Source organism: Raphanus sativus, chromosome 5 (genome assembly GCF_000801105.2).
Source record: "Raphanus sativus cultivar WK10039 chromosome 5, ASM80110v3, whole genome shotgun sequence".
Taxonomy (NCBI): domain Eukaryota; kingdom Viridiplantae; phylum Streptophyta; class Magnoliopsida; order Brassicales; family Brassicaceae; genus Raphanus; species Raphanus sativus.
Genome location: NC_079515.1, coordinates 20,385,102 through 20,401,962, shown reverse-complemented (window position 1 = coordinate 20,401,962; position 16,861 = coordinate 20,385,102). Strand labels below are relative to the sequence as shown.

General features: G+C 30.9%; 1 protein-coding gene and 1 long non-coding RNA gene across 5 annotated transcripts; one reads left to right on the top strand and one right to left on the bottom strand.

Moving 5' to 3' along the window:
• The first annotated feature begins 5,639 nt into the window (after positions 1-5,639).
• Positions 5,640-8,367, top strand: LOC108859639 (polygalacturonase At1g48100). The gene is made up of 6 exons (XM_018633550.2): positions 5,640-6,194; positions 6,300-6,467; positions 6,664-6,711; positions 6,795-7,002; positions 7,435-7,519; positions 7,631-8,367. The coding sequence occupies exons 1-6, from the start codon at positions 5,745-5,747 to the stop codon at positions 8,133-8,135; spliced, it is 1,464 nt and encodes a 487-aa protein (XP_018489052.1). The 5' UTR covers positions 5,640-5,744; the 3' UTR covers positions 8,136-8,367.
• Positions 8,368-12,520: 4,153 nt separating this feature from the next.
• LOC130512727 (uncharacterized) lies at positions 12,521-14,410 on the bottom strand. Of its 4 annotated transcripts, none has more exons than XR_008946313.1 (4): positions 14,072-14,410; positions 13,854-13,965; positions 12,903-13,470; positions 12,521-12,668 (listed from the first exon to the last, which is right to left on the bottom strand). It is a non-coding gene; the product is annotated as an uncharacterized LOC130512727 (long non-coding RNA). The 4 variants fall into 4 exon arrangements; XR_008946312.1 differs by lacking the exon at positions 12,521-12,668 and having other exon boundaries at positions 12,700-13,131; positions 13,197-13,470; positions 14,072-14,399; XR_008946310.1 differs by lacking the exon at positions 12,521-12,668 and having other exon boundaries at positions 12,700-13,050; positions 13,197-13,470; positions 14,072-14,393.
• Between the last annotated feature and the right edge of the window lie 2,451 nt (positions 14,411-16,861).

The following is a 16,861-nucleotide window of genomic DNA, read 5'->3' as shown; positions in this document are numbered from 1 at the left end:
TCTGAATATATCTAAGTTAAATGGAATCAATAAAACCCGTTTCCCCCAAAAAAATGATTAGTTACTTCAGTATAAAGTACTAGTAAGAAAAAAACTCTTATCAACATAGACGTAATTAGCAGAGGTACCAGGAAATCAGATGTTACACCTCAACAATTCGCCCACGCAGGAGCTTTGACGATACTTCTTTCAAGCTACCATGTAGAAAAAAAGGTTAAGAGACTCACCAAAAGGAATAGGTTTCCGAGGGATGGGTCTTATGTGAACATCACCTTGTCAATAGATTAAAACACACAAAAGAGGCAAAACTGAGAAAGATTGCAATGTCTGTAACAGTAAGTCACATGAACACGATCAATCAACTGTAAGATCCAATCCCTGTTCACTAGTTACCCATCTGCTTGGATAGCAGATTCACTTTCTCTTATCCTCGTAAAACCTATACGTATCCTCAGTTGCTTGGATAGCAGAACCCTACATGGCTTCTCCTCGCACTCTTCTTTTTTCGTCAAACGCAAATCGAATTCAACCCTCGCAAACGTCTCTCTGTTTACGTGGAGTGGCAAGACTGCTAAGTAACTCTCTTTTCTCTGTTTCTCCTGGAAATTTTTTGTTGAAGTTTTACTTGGAGATACAGAGTAGAGATGGAAGTAGATGTTCCTGTAGTACCCATTTGATGAAGGTTCCAAATCTCTTTCTCTCTTAAGATCAACAAAGATGTCATCAATAGCTTCTGGTACAGTTCCAAGTTCCAACCACCAAATCCGTTGCATGTTTCAGAAAGTCTGCAAGTTCTTCATTTTTGCTTCATCGATCTTCTTCTTCTCGGTTCATGCCATCTTCCTTATCACCTATTTATGCAAAACTCATAAACTCTAACAATAGTTCCTCAGTTTCTTCATCACCTCCTAAACCCTTAAGACCCGTTATGCGCAGCAGAGAAGCTGATCGACTTGAAAAAGAAAGACTCCGCCAAGTACACTGGCAAAACGTCACGTAAGTTTCTTGAGGGAGCAAAAACTTGATACTTTAGTGTCTAGAGAGATTCGGATGTAAAAATTATTTGGTCCGGATGGTAGTGGACGACACACATGTGTATATTGTATATTTGTAAATATTACTTTAGCATCTGTATATTATTCTGTTTTACACACGCACTATGTTCTAGATATACATATTTGTGTATCTTTGTAATGAAGTGAAGAAGCATGCAACATCTTCCATACTCTTAAAGTAGACATGGACATGTTAATGTCTCATTGCCTATAGGTATTTTTAAGCACCTAACATAGCCTCTTGCCTTATATTGACCAACTTGTTCATATCAGTCCCCATCCTTTATCTTCCATTTTCAGCATGCTGTTTCACAAATATGACAAAAAGAAAAGAAAAGAAGGCAATATTCCGCAAATATATATTAACATAAGTATATGCCCATTTAGCTAAAATTCAATCTCGATATTAACAGGGTCAGAAATTTTGAACTATATAATATTTTGTTGAAAGTAAATGTATTTTATAAAATTCGGATCACCTCTAGTCTAAATAAAAATAAAAGGTATTAGCCTATCATGTTTGATTTATTGTTATTATAAAAATACTCATAATTATATATAATTTATAAGTAAATCAACTAAACATAATCTTACATTTTCTTATTTAGATATTAGAGAAACTTTAAATTACATATACAAAAATAAATTTGACTGATAATTGGAGAAATTATTCAGTTTTCTAACTTCTTTTTTTTTGTATATACAATCTATTTTTTGTTAAACTTATATTTTTGAAGATTCTGGTATCTAAACACATTCGAAAGAACATCCGATTAGTGTCTAATTACCGTACGCCGGCTTGCTCTGGTGTTAAACTTCTTTTCATTTGATATATATATATATATATATATATATACAATTAAATTATTATATATTATAGTGTATACACATGCAGTTTGATTATTATATAACATACACACACTCACACAATTTAATTATGATGCTTAACCTTATGTTTATAAAGTATCCGTACTTAACCTACACAATTGTTTTTTCAAGTTCATTAGCTTTAGTATGTCGTATTATAGCCGCCATTTTTGCGTGGAGGATGAGGTCACAAGATGCATGTATAATTTCATAATGCTGTTGTTGACAAATCAAATTCTAATTTTTTTTTTGAAACATAATACTATAGAATTTTTTGCACTGTGCACTATATTACATTTCTAAAGTGACGGAACGAAGTACTGAAAAGGAAAAAATAGGTAAATGAGATTGGCTAATATATTTTGATAAATACTAATATAATTGGTGAAAGAAACGAAAATAGTGTAAGAGAAATATGCTGCGTCTTCAAAATTCTGCATCTATAACCGTTGTTGATTTTTCACCAAAAGGCCAAAACCATTATATTACTTGTTCAATTTCTTGTCGTTTTAGATTTTATTAGTTAAGTTTTTAACCAAGATTTAGATAAGTGAGTTGAGTTCTTTAAGATGGAGTCCACTTATAAATTGGCATATCATGATACATATTTAAACTAAAATTTAGCAAAATGACAGAATGTAGTTTTACAAGTAACTGTCTGTTAAACAACATGCTCAAATAGGTGAAATGTTATTTGATCAAAAACCGAAATATCAAGGACTAATTGCAAAAATCAAGTGTGTAAGATTTTTCTTTTTGTTGGTAAAAAGTGTGATAAGATTAATCATGTAGAAAAAGATTTTTTAGGCAAAAAAAATTTATAAAATATCTTAAAATTATAAAAAGAATTATAAAAAAAAATTACAAAACATTATAAAATATTATAAACTAAAGTTAAATCTAGAAAATTGGCATACCATGATACAAATTTTAACTAAAAATTAGCAAACTGACAAGATGTAGTTTTACAAGTAACGGCAACAACATGGTCAAATAGGTGAAATGATTTATTTGATCAAAAACCGAAATATCAAGGACTAATTGCAAAACTCAAGTGTGATGAGATTTTTTTTTGTTGGTAAAAAAGTGTGATTAGATTAGTCAAGTAGAAAAGGATATTTGAGTAGAGAAAAATATTTACAAAAAATGAAAAAATATAAAAAATATAAAAATTATAGAATTTGTTTTATAAAAAGTTATTAGAAAATAATAGCATTATTACTATAATCCATTGCATTCAGTGTTACTATAATCCATTGTATTCAGTGATACTATAATTATGTGCTAAAAACATAAATATTAGAATTTTGTTTCTAAGAAAAGTGGAAGAAGATGAGATGAGACCAAACATAATTGAGTTCCACCGAAAAGTGTAAAGAGGGGCGGTGAAATTCTCAAATATGATCAAACAATAAAAATATATATGTTGTTTCTGAGTATGCAATCAATGATGGTGGGTCGGTCATACAAATATATATTTATATTCTTGGTAATTCAATAAATTATTCACATATTAAAAGAATCATTTGTACCTCACCTTTTCAATAATATACATGGAAAAGAATTGGACCACTGAAGAAGCCGAAAGAGGTAGATATAACCCACTCGCGGCCATTCTCTTCTTTTTTGGTATGAATGTTAAATGCCATTCTCTTCTTGTTTTCTCTTTAAGAAAAAACTGAAACTATATGTATATAATTATATTTTATCACAAGAAATGTATTTAACCTTTTCTCAATTATTTTCAGTGGAGAATAATTCTTTTTACATGTTATATGTTTCGTCGTGTATTGAATAAACTGTCCCAAACTATAATCTATATACATTTTTCTCAAAAAAAAAAACTATATAAAAAAACTATTAAAAAAAAAACACTATAATCTATATACATATCATTCAGATAAGTCTTTGAAAGTGGGGATAAACTAAAATAAAGAGGATAAGAAATATTGTAAGACCTCCTAGGGTGAAGAAAAACCATTTAAGAGATGCCATTTTAAGAAAAACTTTAGGTGTGCATAAGAACTTTATTATTGGGAGCTTTTCATCCAGTTTTTTTTATGTTTGAGAAATTTTGCATAAGGTATAAGACACTCCGAAAATTATAATCAAATCTATATATTTATGACCAAAAAAATTGGATTCAGTCCAATTTGACAGTTGGTTTGATTCAGAACCGCAAGCTTACATGCCCACATTCACCTTGGCTGCAACTAAAATGCTTTTTTGTGTGGAATAAAATTAATTATTGAAAATACATTCCATAAAATATTTACCAATTACAATAAAATATTTTAAAAAACAATTCTACACGTTCCATTTTTGGAATAAAACAGAAAAAAAACTTTTGTTAATTAAACCTAATTTACTCAGGATTTTAAATCTTCGTCAATAAATAGAATGTATATAATTTAATGATATCATTTTTATGTTCAATCCATCATTTCATTTTTCTATTCCACAAATAATTATCCCTATCATGTGGTACTCCTTATTGGAAAAACCTGTTACAGCTCTTGTCTTAAACTGTCCTTACTTAGTTACATATGACTATGAGCACGAGTATACGTACGAACTATCTATATTATTTTAAAAAAATTAAGATTAAATTTATTTGGAACATTTGATGTAGTCAATCATTTTGTTGAGATATTTATTACTCTCTATTTTATATTAAATATATTTGTAGAGAAAAAATTCATTGCAAAATAAATATCGTTTTAACATTTTAATGCATAATTTATTAATTTTATTTTTAGTATATTTTGTATTGGTTGAAATGTGAATAGATGTATTGGTAATGATGTTTTATATAAAAAATATATAAAATTAAATGATTTTTTAATCGGTGTATAAATTTAAAGTAACACTTATTATAAAACGAGTAGTATGTAATTTTGATTTTAAAAGCTAGCATTATTGTAGATACTCCTATGCATGCCCCATCCATAATAATATTCGTTCCCGAATATATGCGTGGCCATAAATTTGCCCAAGGTAATAAAAACATAACGTCGAAGTCAAACACAAGAAAATTCGGAAAAAACTAAGTACTGTTTGATCAAAGCTGAATCGGTTTAAAAGAAATATATATATATATATATATATATATATATATATATATATATATATATATATATATGTGTGAGAACCAAATCTTAATTTGATTAGATGATTTTTCATTTTATTTTCTTAAATATTCACACGAACATAAAAGAGAGAACTAATAAAAATTAAAACTTATTGGTAAGTAAAAGTATATTGTTGTGGTGGTCTCCACTAGAGGAGGAGTGTCCTGATGGTCGAGGCCAGGGTTCAATTCTTTTCTAGTGCGAAATTACTAATTCTACACGTGGCTACGCGGATATAGGTCTATGCTTATGACCCATTTGAATATCCGGGAAATGGTTTATATGTGGGCTGTACCTTCCATCCGGGGGTTAGGTCTATATCATTAATTGATCTGAGTTTAACCTTTTTTTTAGCAAAAAAAAAGTAAAAGTATATTAATTCTAAAAAGGATTAAATTCAATCCAATATTACACCACACGATCAGTCTCATACTAGAGAATAACATTATGGAAATGTTTATTACCTTTACCTACACTCCACTTGTTTAAATTAAAATAACATTAGGTTTCCACTTCCTATAGCCCACGACGTTGCAGTATAAATAAAGGAACCACCCTTGTCTGCTTTTGCTGCATTGACATTTCCAAGAAGCATTCTAAACTTAGTGAGTGCGACTCTCTTCTTACACACTTTTTCTCCAACATTCACCTCAAAATCACCAAAAATAAAAACATTTTCAATCCAACGAAAATGTTAATTTCTTCTTATACTCGCAACCAAATCCTTTGTTTCATCGCACTAATTATCACACTAACCTCTTTAACTGAATCTCGATACCATCACCATAAAGAGAAACACAAACACAATAGCCATAACCATCACTCTTCAAAACCAGAACCACCTTCTTCCTCAATCTCTCAGCCTCCTACTCCTTCTCTGGGCTCTGATGTCTCACCGTCACTACCACCGTCGCCTTCCGACGAGCCTGAAGAAGACAACAATGGAGTTTACAACGTGAGAAAATTCGGTGCAGTCGGAGATGGTGTCACAGACGACACGGAGGCATTCAAAACGGCGTGGGACTCATCATGTAGCAACGGGAACGAGACCGTTTCAGTTTTGCTTGTTCCTTACGGCTACACATTTATGATCCAGTCTACTATTTTTACCGGTCCTTGCCACTCTTACCAATTATTCCAAGTATTATTTCTCTTCCTATTAAAAATCTAAACTTTTTGACATACTGTAAAGACAATCAAATTAAATGAGATTTGTTTTTATACCATTTTTATTGATATAATATAGGTGGACGGGACTATTGTAACACCAGATGGACCAGAATCGTGGCCGAGCAATATAAGTAAAAGACAATGGCTTGTCTTCTATAGAGTCAACGGAATGGCTTTAAAAGGCGCTGGAGTTATTGATGGCCGGGGACAGAAATGGTGGGATCTTCCCTGCAAACCTCACCGGGTAATTAACTAAAATATTGTACTATTCATTCCGACTGTTTAAGAAAACTTTTCCAAGCATTTACACCAATTTACAGTTTATTTTAATTTTATTTATAAATGAATGTAAAGCTCTACAATAATGGAAAGCGACTCTACAAGTGAAATGGCATATATATACGATATTTATAACTAATTATTTTGTTATTTTTCTACAGACTGTCAACAAATCTGCAATTGTTGCTGGCCCTTGCGACAGCCCCATTGTAAGTTAACATAAAAATTTACGTACTAGTTTACGACCCGATTTTTTAATTGCTCTGGTAAATAATGAATTAAATGCATGCAGGCTTTGAGGTTCTTTATGAGCTCGAATCTAACGGTGGAAGGTCTACAGATAAAAAACAGCCCGCAGTTTCATTTCAGATTCGACGGTTGTCAAGGAGTTCACGTCGAGTCCCTTCACATCACTGCTCCGCCGTTAAGTCCCAACACTGACGGCATCCACATCGAAAACTCTAACTCCGTTACCATCTACAACTCGGTCATCTCCAACGGTAATCAGACTTCTTTTTTGTTTGCTAAAAACGGTAAACAGACTTACATGTTATATATAGATTGATTTACGCTTGGCAGTTTTAGACATTTTATTACACTTAAACTTCGTCAAAAAAAAACTTCAGTTAAAAACCAAACCGATAATTGGTTTATAAATGAAACTTTAAAATACTAAAAAAGAAAGCAAACCAAAAAGGTTCGAAAATGTTTGGTCGAATAAATAAAATTTATTGTATTTAAAATCGGCCAATATAATATTTGGTCGATTAACGGATCAAATTGGCTGTGCAATATTTGGACAAATCCTTTCAAGTTAAATATAAAATTTACATAATACAACAAAATAAGTTAAGAAGAATAAATAGATTTCATCAAAAGTAAAGCGAAATGATTCTTGTCTGGACAATTAAAGTCATGCTTCCAATTTGCAGGAGATGATTGCGTATCTATTGGTTCGGGATCCTACGATGTTGATATACGGAATCTTACCTGTGGACCCGGTGGCCATGGAATTAGGTTTGTTATCTCTCTTTAATTTGATTAATCTGATTAAAAACACTTGTTATCGCATAATAGATCCCAACCAATAACTATTTACTAAAACGTCGTTATATACTAAATTTTTAGTATTGGAAGTTTGGGCAATCACAACTCACATGCATGCGTCTCAAACATAACCGTCAGAGACTCGGTCATAAAGTACTCCGACAATGGAGTTCGGATCAAAACATGGCAAGGTGGGTTCGGTTCGGTCTCAGGCGTGACGTTCAACAACATCCTCGTGGAATCAGTCCGTAACCCAATAATCATTGACCAATACTATTGCATGACCAAAGATTGTGCTAATAAAACATCTGCCGTTTTCGTATCTGATATCGCAGGTATCAAAGGAACTTACGATATTCGAAGTCCTCCAATGCATTTTGGATGCAGCGATGCACTTCCATGCACAAATCTAACTCTTTCGGATATCGAGTTGCTTCCAGCAAAAGGCGAAATTGTTGTGGATCCATTTTGTTGGAATGCTTATGGATTTGTGGAAGAGCTTTCGATTCCTCCGGTTTGGTGTCTCATGTCCGATCCTCCCACGGCCTTACAAGGTGCTCTTGTTGACAAGTGTGGTCCACCGTGATTTGCATAATCGGATCAATAATTGATCAGTTAGGCTATATTTTGATTTTAGAGGGAAAAGTATATAAGTGTGGGGAGAATCATTTTCTTGATTCTTCGTTGAGGAGTGGCACATTTTATTTGCCTCTTCAAGTATTTTTAAATCGTATTTAGTTTTCATTTGATGATTTTTGTCATGTGTGTTCAACTAGTGGTGGATGCTATGATTTATATAAAAATAAGATTGTGTTTTATCTACGAGGTTATACATCCCTATGGACACGAACAGTTTTTTTTCTGTGAGTGATATATAAGATTCAGTGTGATTTAATTATAGGAAAATATGGTACAACTATTCGTAAATTACGATATAGATGTCCCGTAGAGTAGTCATTATAGTGGCGTCATGTACCAGTACAAGTGGATGTTCATTGTTGCGCAAGTTTTATAATAACCAATTTGTGAAAAGAGAATTGTAAAAAAATCCTCAGAAATTTTTTAAATGACTATTATTACTTTATGTTATACATATAGGTTAAAATATGTTTCAAAAAGGTTAAAATAATTCACCATTTCATAAAATATATTTTTCTTGCTAGCTTGTAAAAAGGGAATTTTATCTATTGCTAAGTAAAAGTCCTAAACAAAAGAATCGGTAGTAGAATGAAACATAAAAGTCCTAAACAAAAGAATCGGTAGTAGAATGAAACATTTTTGTTTCGTTTATATATGATAGGTCTCTATCTAATATAATGCTATTATTATGAAAGCCAATTGTTTGGTGTGCAACTTAATTTTTTTTTTGAGCAACTATGTGCAACTTAATTATGTGAGAGGAAATATATTTAACTGAGTAGAAAGGCAAAATAATATTCCAACTTTTTTTTATATTTCTCAAAAAGTAATACTGCATATATCTGTTTTAAATGCACTATGTTCATCGATCTCTCGATGTGTAGCCTTCGTAGTCAAGAATGTGTATCTAGTTAATCACTAATCAATTAATCACATAATGAATGATAAAGGAAAGTCAAACGGTTTTAAATTTTGTTTTTGATCGATGTCACATATATTTATCTACCAATTATTATTTGACATACATTGTTAAATTTGACGAATTCCGCATTTTGCAAACTAAAATAGCATAATCATATACAAAACGATAGCTATCTAGTTTCAGTGAGCAAAACCTTTATTTATGTGTTTAGGTCCACCGGAGGGGAAGCTCGCTTTCCCGCCTTCTTCCCACGACCTCTCTCCTTTGTCTGCTAGCCTGTTTGCTTGTAGATCCTCTAACTGTTTTGTTGTAACCTAGCTTATCGATGTTCGGCACACCGGAGTTGTAAGTTCCGTTTATCCCCTTTTCAGGTTGAAGATAATGAATATTTTTAATTAAACAAAAAAGAAATAAAGTAGAACATACGTTCGTTTCAAATAACAAGAAGGTGCAGAACAAATTATCATGACAAAGTATGAAACAAAATTCCAGGAATATTCGTAGGCTATATTAATACAACCTGCCATTTTCCCTTTTTAACCAGAAAATTTCCTTTTTAACCAGAAAACATTTTTTCAATTTTTTTCTTTTCCAAGAAAATTTCCTTTGACGATTAATAATTCTGTGTCGAGATCATTTTTACTTTTGGACTTCTAAAGGTTTTTTTTTTTTTTTTGGTGCAAATGTTAAAAACTTCTAAAGGTTTTTGTTTGTTTGTTAAGACTTCTAAAGTTGATAACTTATGATTAACTTGTTTAAAGTTTAACTGATTCACATCCGCACGCGCAGCCACTTGATCACATATATCTTCATTTATGTACATAAATATAAACGTGCTAGGGTAAACCCGCCCTACGGGCGGGCAAATAAATAAAAGAATTATATAAATATATTTTAAATTTTAAATTTACTTTTAACTAAAAATATCATAAGGATTAATAATCTTTTTTAATAAAATTATCTATGTATTTTAAAATCTATTTTGGAAATTATAAAGTTGTCTAATTATAATATTTATTAAAAATAAAATTATTTAATCACTCTCAATGTTTATTTTAGTTTAACAATACCAATAAGACACATAGATTTTTAAATTACAAAAAACTATGAAACATTAAGTATTTTTAAATTTATGTTATTATATACTATTTTTAAATCGCTGTTTCTTTGATTTCTTATTATATGTTTATCAACTGTTACGGTTAAAAATTGTTTGATGCTGATATTTCGTTACAGTTAATTAAATTTCATAATCTATATTATTAAAAGAGAAGTACCCATATAAAATAACCCTTAGTTTTCAGTTTTATTTACACTTCCATGCCACTGACATTAAATATTATTTCCTATTTTAATTCTGTCTTTTCCACTTTGATTAATGTGTTTTCCAAAATTAAATTTGAATTAAATACACAATTAACTAATACTTCCTATTTTAATGCTTTGTCTTTTCCATTTACATTAATGTGTTTTTTTAATTAAATTTGAATTAAATACACTTCATTAACTTCTCAATTAAATCAGTGTCAAATTCAAAAAAAAATATATTTTATTAGACAAACAATTCATAGAAATTATAATATCAACTCTTCATTGAAAAAATCTAAACGAAAAAAATATTACCAAATTTGAACCGAAACTAGATAATATCCAAACAGATTTACCATTTTGCTATCTAGAGAACCATAACTAAACCTTATCCGAACGAAATATTTCGGATATTCGAATGTATTTAAATCATATTTATATACTTCAATATGTTAGCTATTTTTCGAGTTAATATCCAAAATATAAGCTATTTTAAGTTGTTTAAAATATTTGAAATATAAAAATAGTCAAAGTAAACATCTAAAGTAGATAAACAATAATCAAAACACCAAAAAAACTTAAAATATATATTTATTCTTCATCCAAATATTCAAGTTAAACCTATTTTAATTTTTAATTTATGTACTTTAGCTTACATTACTCAAATTTACATGTTATATATTTTTTTAGATTTAACGATATTTAAATATATATAAATTTAAAAAATTTTAAAATAGTTTAAACGGGTTATCAAACCCGCAAAGATCCAAATCAAATCGGAACCAAAGCTTATAAATTCCCGAATAGAGGTAGAGTTTTTAAACTCAAAAATCTCAAACCCGAATAGATTTTAACCGAATTCGAGTGGATACCTAAATACTCATCCGTAGCTTAGTCAATATAAAATGATCAAATATTATAAATATACTATTTAGTATAAATAAATAAAAACTAAAACTGAAAATTAATATCCGTGCGGTTGCACGGGTCAAGATCTAGTATAGTGTTAAAATTTAATGGAATGTTTTTATTTTTTCGGTGTAAATATTTTGGTATATTTTGTTTTTATCATTTAGTCTACTATTATTGTCGTTGTCATATTTTACATTTTTTTGTTTATCCTAGGGGTTAATCCACGCTTTGCGCATGAAGTTTTATCTTGGTTAAATTTAATGTTTAACAATTGCTTCTATTTCTATAGTTTGTCCAAAAAAACATTTGCTTCTATTTTGATGTGTTTTTCTATGTTTTGTGACAAAACATTTGTTGTTACGCAAAGAACGTCTTCCTCAGCCAACAGTAAATCTTTTTTGATTGATCACTTACATGTTCACCTATTTCAGCAAGTTTTTTTCACCATAGCTAGAGAAAGAGATAGATCTTGATCCAAGTAAATGTTTCTAATTTAGTTGTTATGGAAGTTGCGATAGGGTTATGACGCTTGGGTCTATTCTTACGTAACCACTCAATGACTAATGGTATTTCTGATGAAGTTTAACTTGCAACATTAAGCACTACTGTCTGTTGGGTATCTTTTGAACTCCCACTTACCCGTTCAGGTTGTCTGAATAAACATACACTTGGTTAAAATAATACTTGTGTTTAAGAAGTTGCTATCCAACAGAGTTTTAAAAATTAGAGATACGGTGGTTTGGTGTGTTATTGTTAATGCATTGGAGCGGAAGGATGAGCCTAAGTTTAAGGGTTAGATTTATACGATAATTTTTGAATGGTTTAACTGTTGTGAAGTGGTTTGAGTAAATTCATAAATCTTAATATGAGGTGTAAAGAATGTAGTAAACAGAATTAGAAGGATCCGACTTTTATGAGTCGAAATCAGAGATTCCATTGGAAATTATTAAAAAGAGCAAATGCAGTTGCCTTGTAGTGTACAAAAATTATTAAAATATCCAGAAGCACCTATATGATCCGATATCTATATGAGAGTAGAAAAACTGAAATCACATTCACACTTTTAAGAAGAGCAAACGTAGTTTGCCTGGCAGCAGTGTACAAAAGTTTTTTTTTTTAAAATAAAAGCACTCATAAGCACTGAAGGATCCGATATATATGTGTAGAAAATCAGAGATCCCATGGACATTTTTAAGAAGAGAAAACGTAGTTGCCTTGCTGTGTACTAAATTTTTTTTTTTCTTAAAGCACTCATAAGCATTGAAGGATCCGATATTTATGTGTAGAAAATCAGAGATCCCATTGACATTTTTAAGAAGATCAAACGTAGCTGCCTTGCTGTGTACAAAAAAAAATCGAGAAGGAAAAAGAATCAGAAGCAATAATTAGCATGACCGAAAGAGGTAGAATACTGTTAAAAAGTGGTAGTAGAGCAGCAGCTAAAGTCTACAACAGTGTTTAAAACTCCCTCTTTTGTGCAGTGTTTAAAACTCCTATACTCTTGAAGATTAACCATTACATTCATCTCTGTCTAAAATGGAAAGAGCCATGGTTCCAACATGCAAAACAGACCTTGTTTACCGGCCCATGCCTCTCAAGCCGATGGAGTTGCTTGCTTACTCCAGTCTCCAAAGCTTTAACACTTTTGAATCCTCAGATTCTACTCTCCAAAACAGAAGAAGAACCCATCTCCGGTGAATCTAACCCATCTCCAGCCAGCCTCCAGCGATTAAGATAGATAGGTTAGCCATTCAAGCGAAAAAGAACTTTCTCTTAACAGCAGTTATCTCACCAATAACATCTGGCTCAGGATTATTATTAATATCTTATCCAGCTATACCTATGAACATATTATAGGAGGAATACCTGGAAGTTGGGTATTGCTGTTGGCTAGACTAAGTATCCCTCTGTGATTACGGAACCTGAAACATTCTTTAGGTATTGGAAAAGCTGGTTCAGTTAACTCAGCAAGAGCGGTAGCGTCACTGAATCGAATCAGCAGAGAGGAGTTCGAGAGCCTGAAGTTTTGATTACACCGAGTTACATCAAAACCGGTGACAGAATACATTGAACCGGCCTGGAGATAAGGCCTGTAAGTTGCTAGCCGGCTCACATTCACGGTTGCTTGCATAAGGGTCACCTGAAACACATTTAGAAAGAAAGCATTCTTTGCAAACGGTTACAAAATTAATCATTCAGAAGATGTTTGTATAACAGGTTGATAATGTTGAATTTGATAACAACATGGACATTAGTTTAAGATCAGGAACAATTACGAACATGATTTCAAGATAATGTGAACATGCGTTTAAGATGACTATAAAAATGAGTCAAATCACAAAATCACAAATGGTTTTCTAAATAACAGTTTCATAGTGTTTAGTATAAGAACAATATGACCATGGGTTTAATAAGACTATGAACATAAGCTTAAGAATATTTCTAACATCGCTTCAGAAAAAAATTGAACATGAGTTTTATAGACATAAAGCAATCTGAACATGAGTTTAAGAACACAATTACCTATGAATCCAGTAAGAACATATCAAGAGACATCAATTCTCCTCCTCTCGGACATTTCTGGCTATCCAGAACCTGAGTAACAGCACTTGGACAGTGGAGGAGCATCGGCCAGCTTTCAGATCATAAAGGAAGATTGATGAGTTAGCCATTTCAGAGGGAATATATAGATTAGTGTTTTCACAGATTGAGAAGATGATGTTCAAGTGAAGAAAGCTAACCTTTTATAGGTGTAGAATAAACCCCTTTTCAGAAGGATAACTCACAATTAAGGTCAGATCGTGGTTTACGTCGGCTATGGAGTTAATAAGGTGATAAATGCGATGAGTAACTCGGAATGTTTCAGTTTATTAGAAGAGAAGGCTATAAGACGTGATTGGAGACAAACAAAGAGTTTCTGCAACTCGATTTCAGTAATCAAATCACTCGAGACGCCATTGATGCTGACAGAGATGCTATGGCTGTCGTATGAACCTGTGGTAAGCTCTTTGCTGGCGACTTCGAGAATGTTACAGCGAGACTCTAACGATAAAGAATATTAGGTATAGAGGTGCAAAGCCCAATACCAATTAGTTCAGGCCCGGAACGGAATATTTAGAATTAACGAAGAGAACACAAAATTTCAGTGAAAGAGACACGTGTCAGCATATAAATCTTTTAGTTTATGATGTGGCATCCTAGGTGGCTTCACCTGGAGAGATTAAACTCTTCTTTATATAAATAGATGCATGCAACATTGCGATATCAGTTTCAAAAAAAAAAAAAAAACATTGCGATATCAGATTTTTTTATTGGATCTGAAATTTACGAGACAGCTTAAATTTGAATACGAGCAACATTGCCATATGTAAATCAACGCATACATCATAATTTTATTTGAAGTAGAGATTAGTATCTAACGTGTGTTTTAACTTATGTATGTATGTTTTTGGTATAAATGTTAAGCTCATGTATGTATGTTCTTTGCTACTTTTGCATAAAGAGGTAAATTCTAATTATGGAATCAATCACGCGTATGTGTGTATATGCAATTATACAACAGAAGAAATATAGTACTTTCTTTTTGAGGTTAAAGAAAACTGAAAAAGCTTACAAGGCCACCTGAAGATTTTAGGTCCGACTCTCGTTTCTGAAAATATGAATATATTATCTTGCGTTAAAGATTAATAGTTTTATAACAAATGGAGAAGTTTGGTGGGTCGCAATTGGAATGTTAGACACACCCCACCTCCGATTCCCCCCTTTTTCGGTGTGACCACGTAATAACAGTTTAACGTATATATTAACATTAAATATAACTATATGTTTCGTAAAGTAATCGGTACATCTATGTGTAATACTATTTTACCTGATACCCGGGTAACCTGAAAGCGTACGTAAAGGAAAAAGTGATTGCCCAAAAAATGGGGGAAAAGAAACTGAGGTATATTTTCACTGAAAATGTTTGGACTAAATTAGTCATGTTAATGGTAGACTAATTCTTAATTAGTATGCTGACTAGGTGGTACTGCGTTTTGTGCAGAATGAATAAATTAAAAAAAAATTATAACATTTAGTTTAATAGATATTAAGAAGTTAAAAGTCATAACTGAAGGTTATGTATTAGAGATGTAATTTGGCTTTGAGTCAGAGATGAAATCCGTATCACTCATAGTCTTTGTGTGTTTTAAAGTTTATAGGTTGTGATATGGTATATAAAATTTACTCTGATATATATAATAATAACTATTAGGGTTTATGACATAATAATTGAGTCAATCAATATATTACATCGCGAAATTAATGACAAAAAATCCTACAATTTTCTGTATAATTTTTAATTGGTCATAAGAATTTAAATAAATTAGTAATAATTTTCATATATTAACCAAAACCAGAATGTGTTATGGAGATTGCGTATATCAGTTTCTTATTTTTGGCTATTGCATAAATTACTTATATGATATATATAGTAATAACTAATATGATTTATGCCACAGTAATTGAGTCAATCAATTATATTACATTGTGAGATTAATGGCAAAAAATCATTACAGTTTCCTATATAATTTCTAACCGGCTATAAGAATTTAAATAAATTTGTAGTAACTTTTTTTATATTAACTGAAACCATAATACATATATTAGTTTCCTATTTTTTACTACTACATATATTACGGTAAAGCGTAAATTAACAAAAGGAATCAAGTAAATATAGGAAAAAAAAATATTAGATTTTTGATATTATTTTCTTATATTTACTTCATTCATTTTGCTAATTTCACATTTTACTTGATTTATCAATCATGATATTTGACCATAAACTTGCCCATTTTGAATTTAAAATTGACTCATAATTTGTCTATCACCATGTATTATTATTTCTGAATTACAAAATTAAGTTGCTTAAACTAAGAGATTGATTGAGCTTTTATATGAACTTTCTTTTTAATGAAATTGGAGAATTAATCTCGATTTTGTGGGAACATATTCTAACCAAACGATTATATTCCCTTTATACAGCATTTATCATGAAACAAATTATATTGTATAGTCTTCAACCATTATGACATATCTAATAAAATCAAATAAAATTAATAATATCTTAAGTAAAATAAATGATATGTATATAAGTCATATAAAAAAACATATAAGAATATTAACAATTTATATTTGTTGTATAAAACGACGTCGTTTCATTCGATAATAAAAATAGGTAAAACGACGTATGATCTTCACATAATTATATTTGTTGTTAATTTTTTTGATATCATTTATTATACAATCAACGACTGACAGTATTATCTACTGTACAACAAACAATAAACGACGGGAATTCGGCCAAAAATCATGAACTTTGCACGAATTGCCATAATAAATACGAACATATTGGCTCGCCGAAAAAACATCGAACTATATTCGACATTAAATTTTAATCACTAAGTTATCGCTGACTCGCCAAATTAAACACACCGTTACAGAATGATTAAACGACGTTTGCAAAGATCGTTAAGTAAAACGACGTCATTTTG

What these genes read in the sequence shown, in the direction of transcription:
- LOC108859639 (XM_018633550.2), top strand. Translation starts at nt 5,745, where the DNA reads ATGTTAATTTCTTCTTATACTCGCAACCAAATCCTTTGTTTCATCGCA. An exon ending in GCCCTTGCGACAGCCCCATT is followed by an intron (nt 6,712 to 6,794) that starts GTAAGTTAACAT and finishes AAATGCATGCAG; the next exon opens with GCTTTGAGGTTCTTTATGAG. An exon ending in CAACTCGGTCATCTCCAACG is followed by an intron (nt 7,003 to 7,434) that starts GTAATCAGACTT and finishes TCCAATTTGCAG; the next exon opens with GAGATGATTGCGTATCTATT.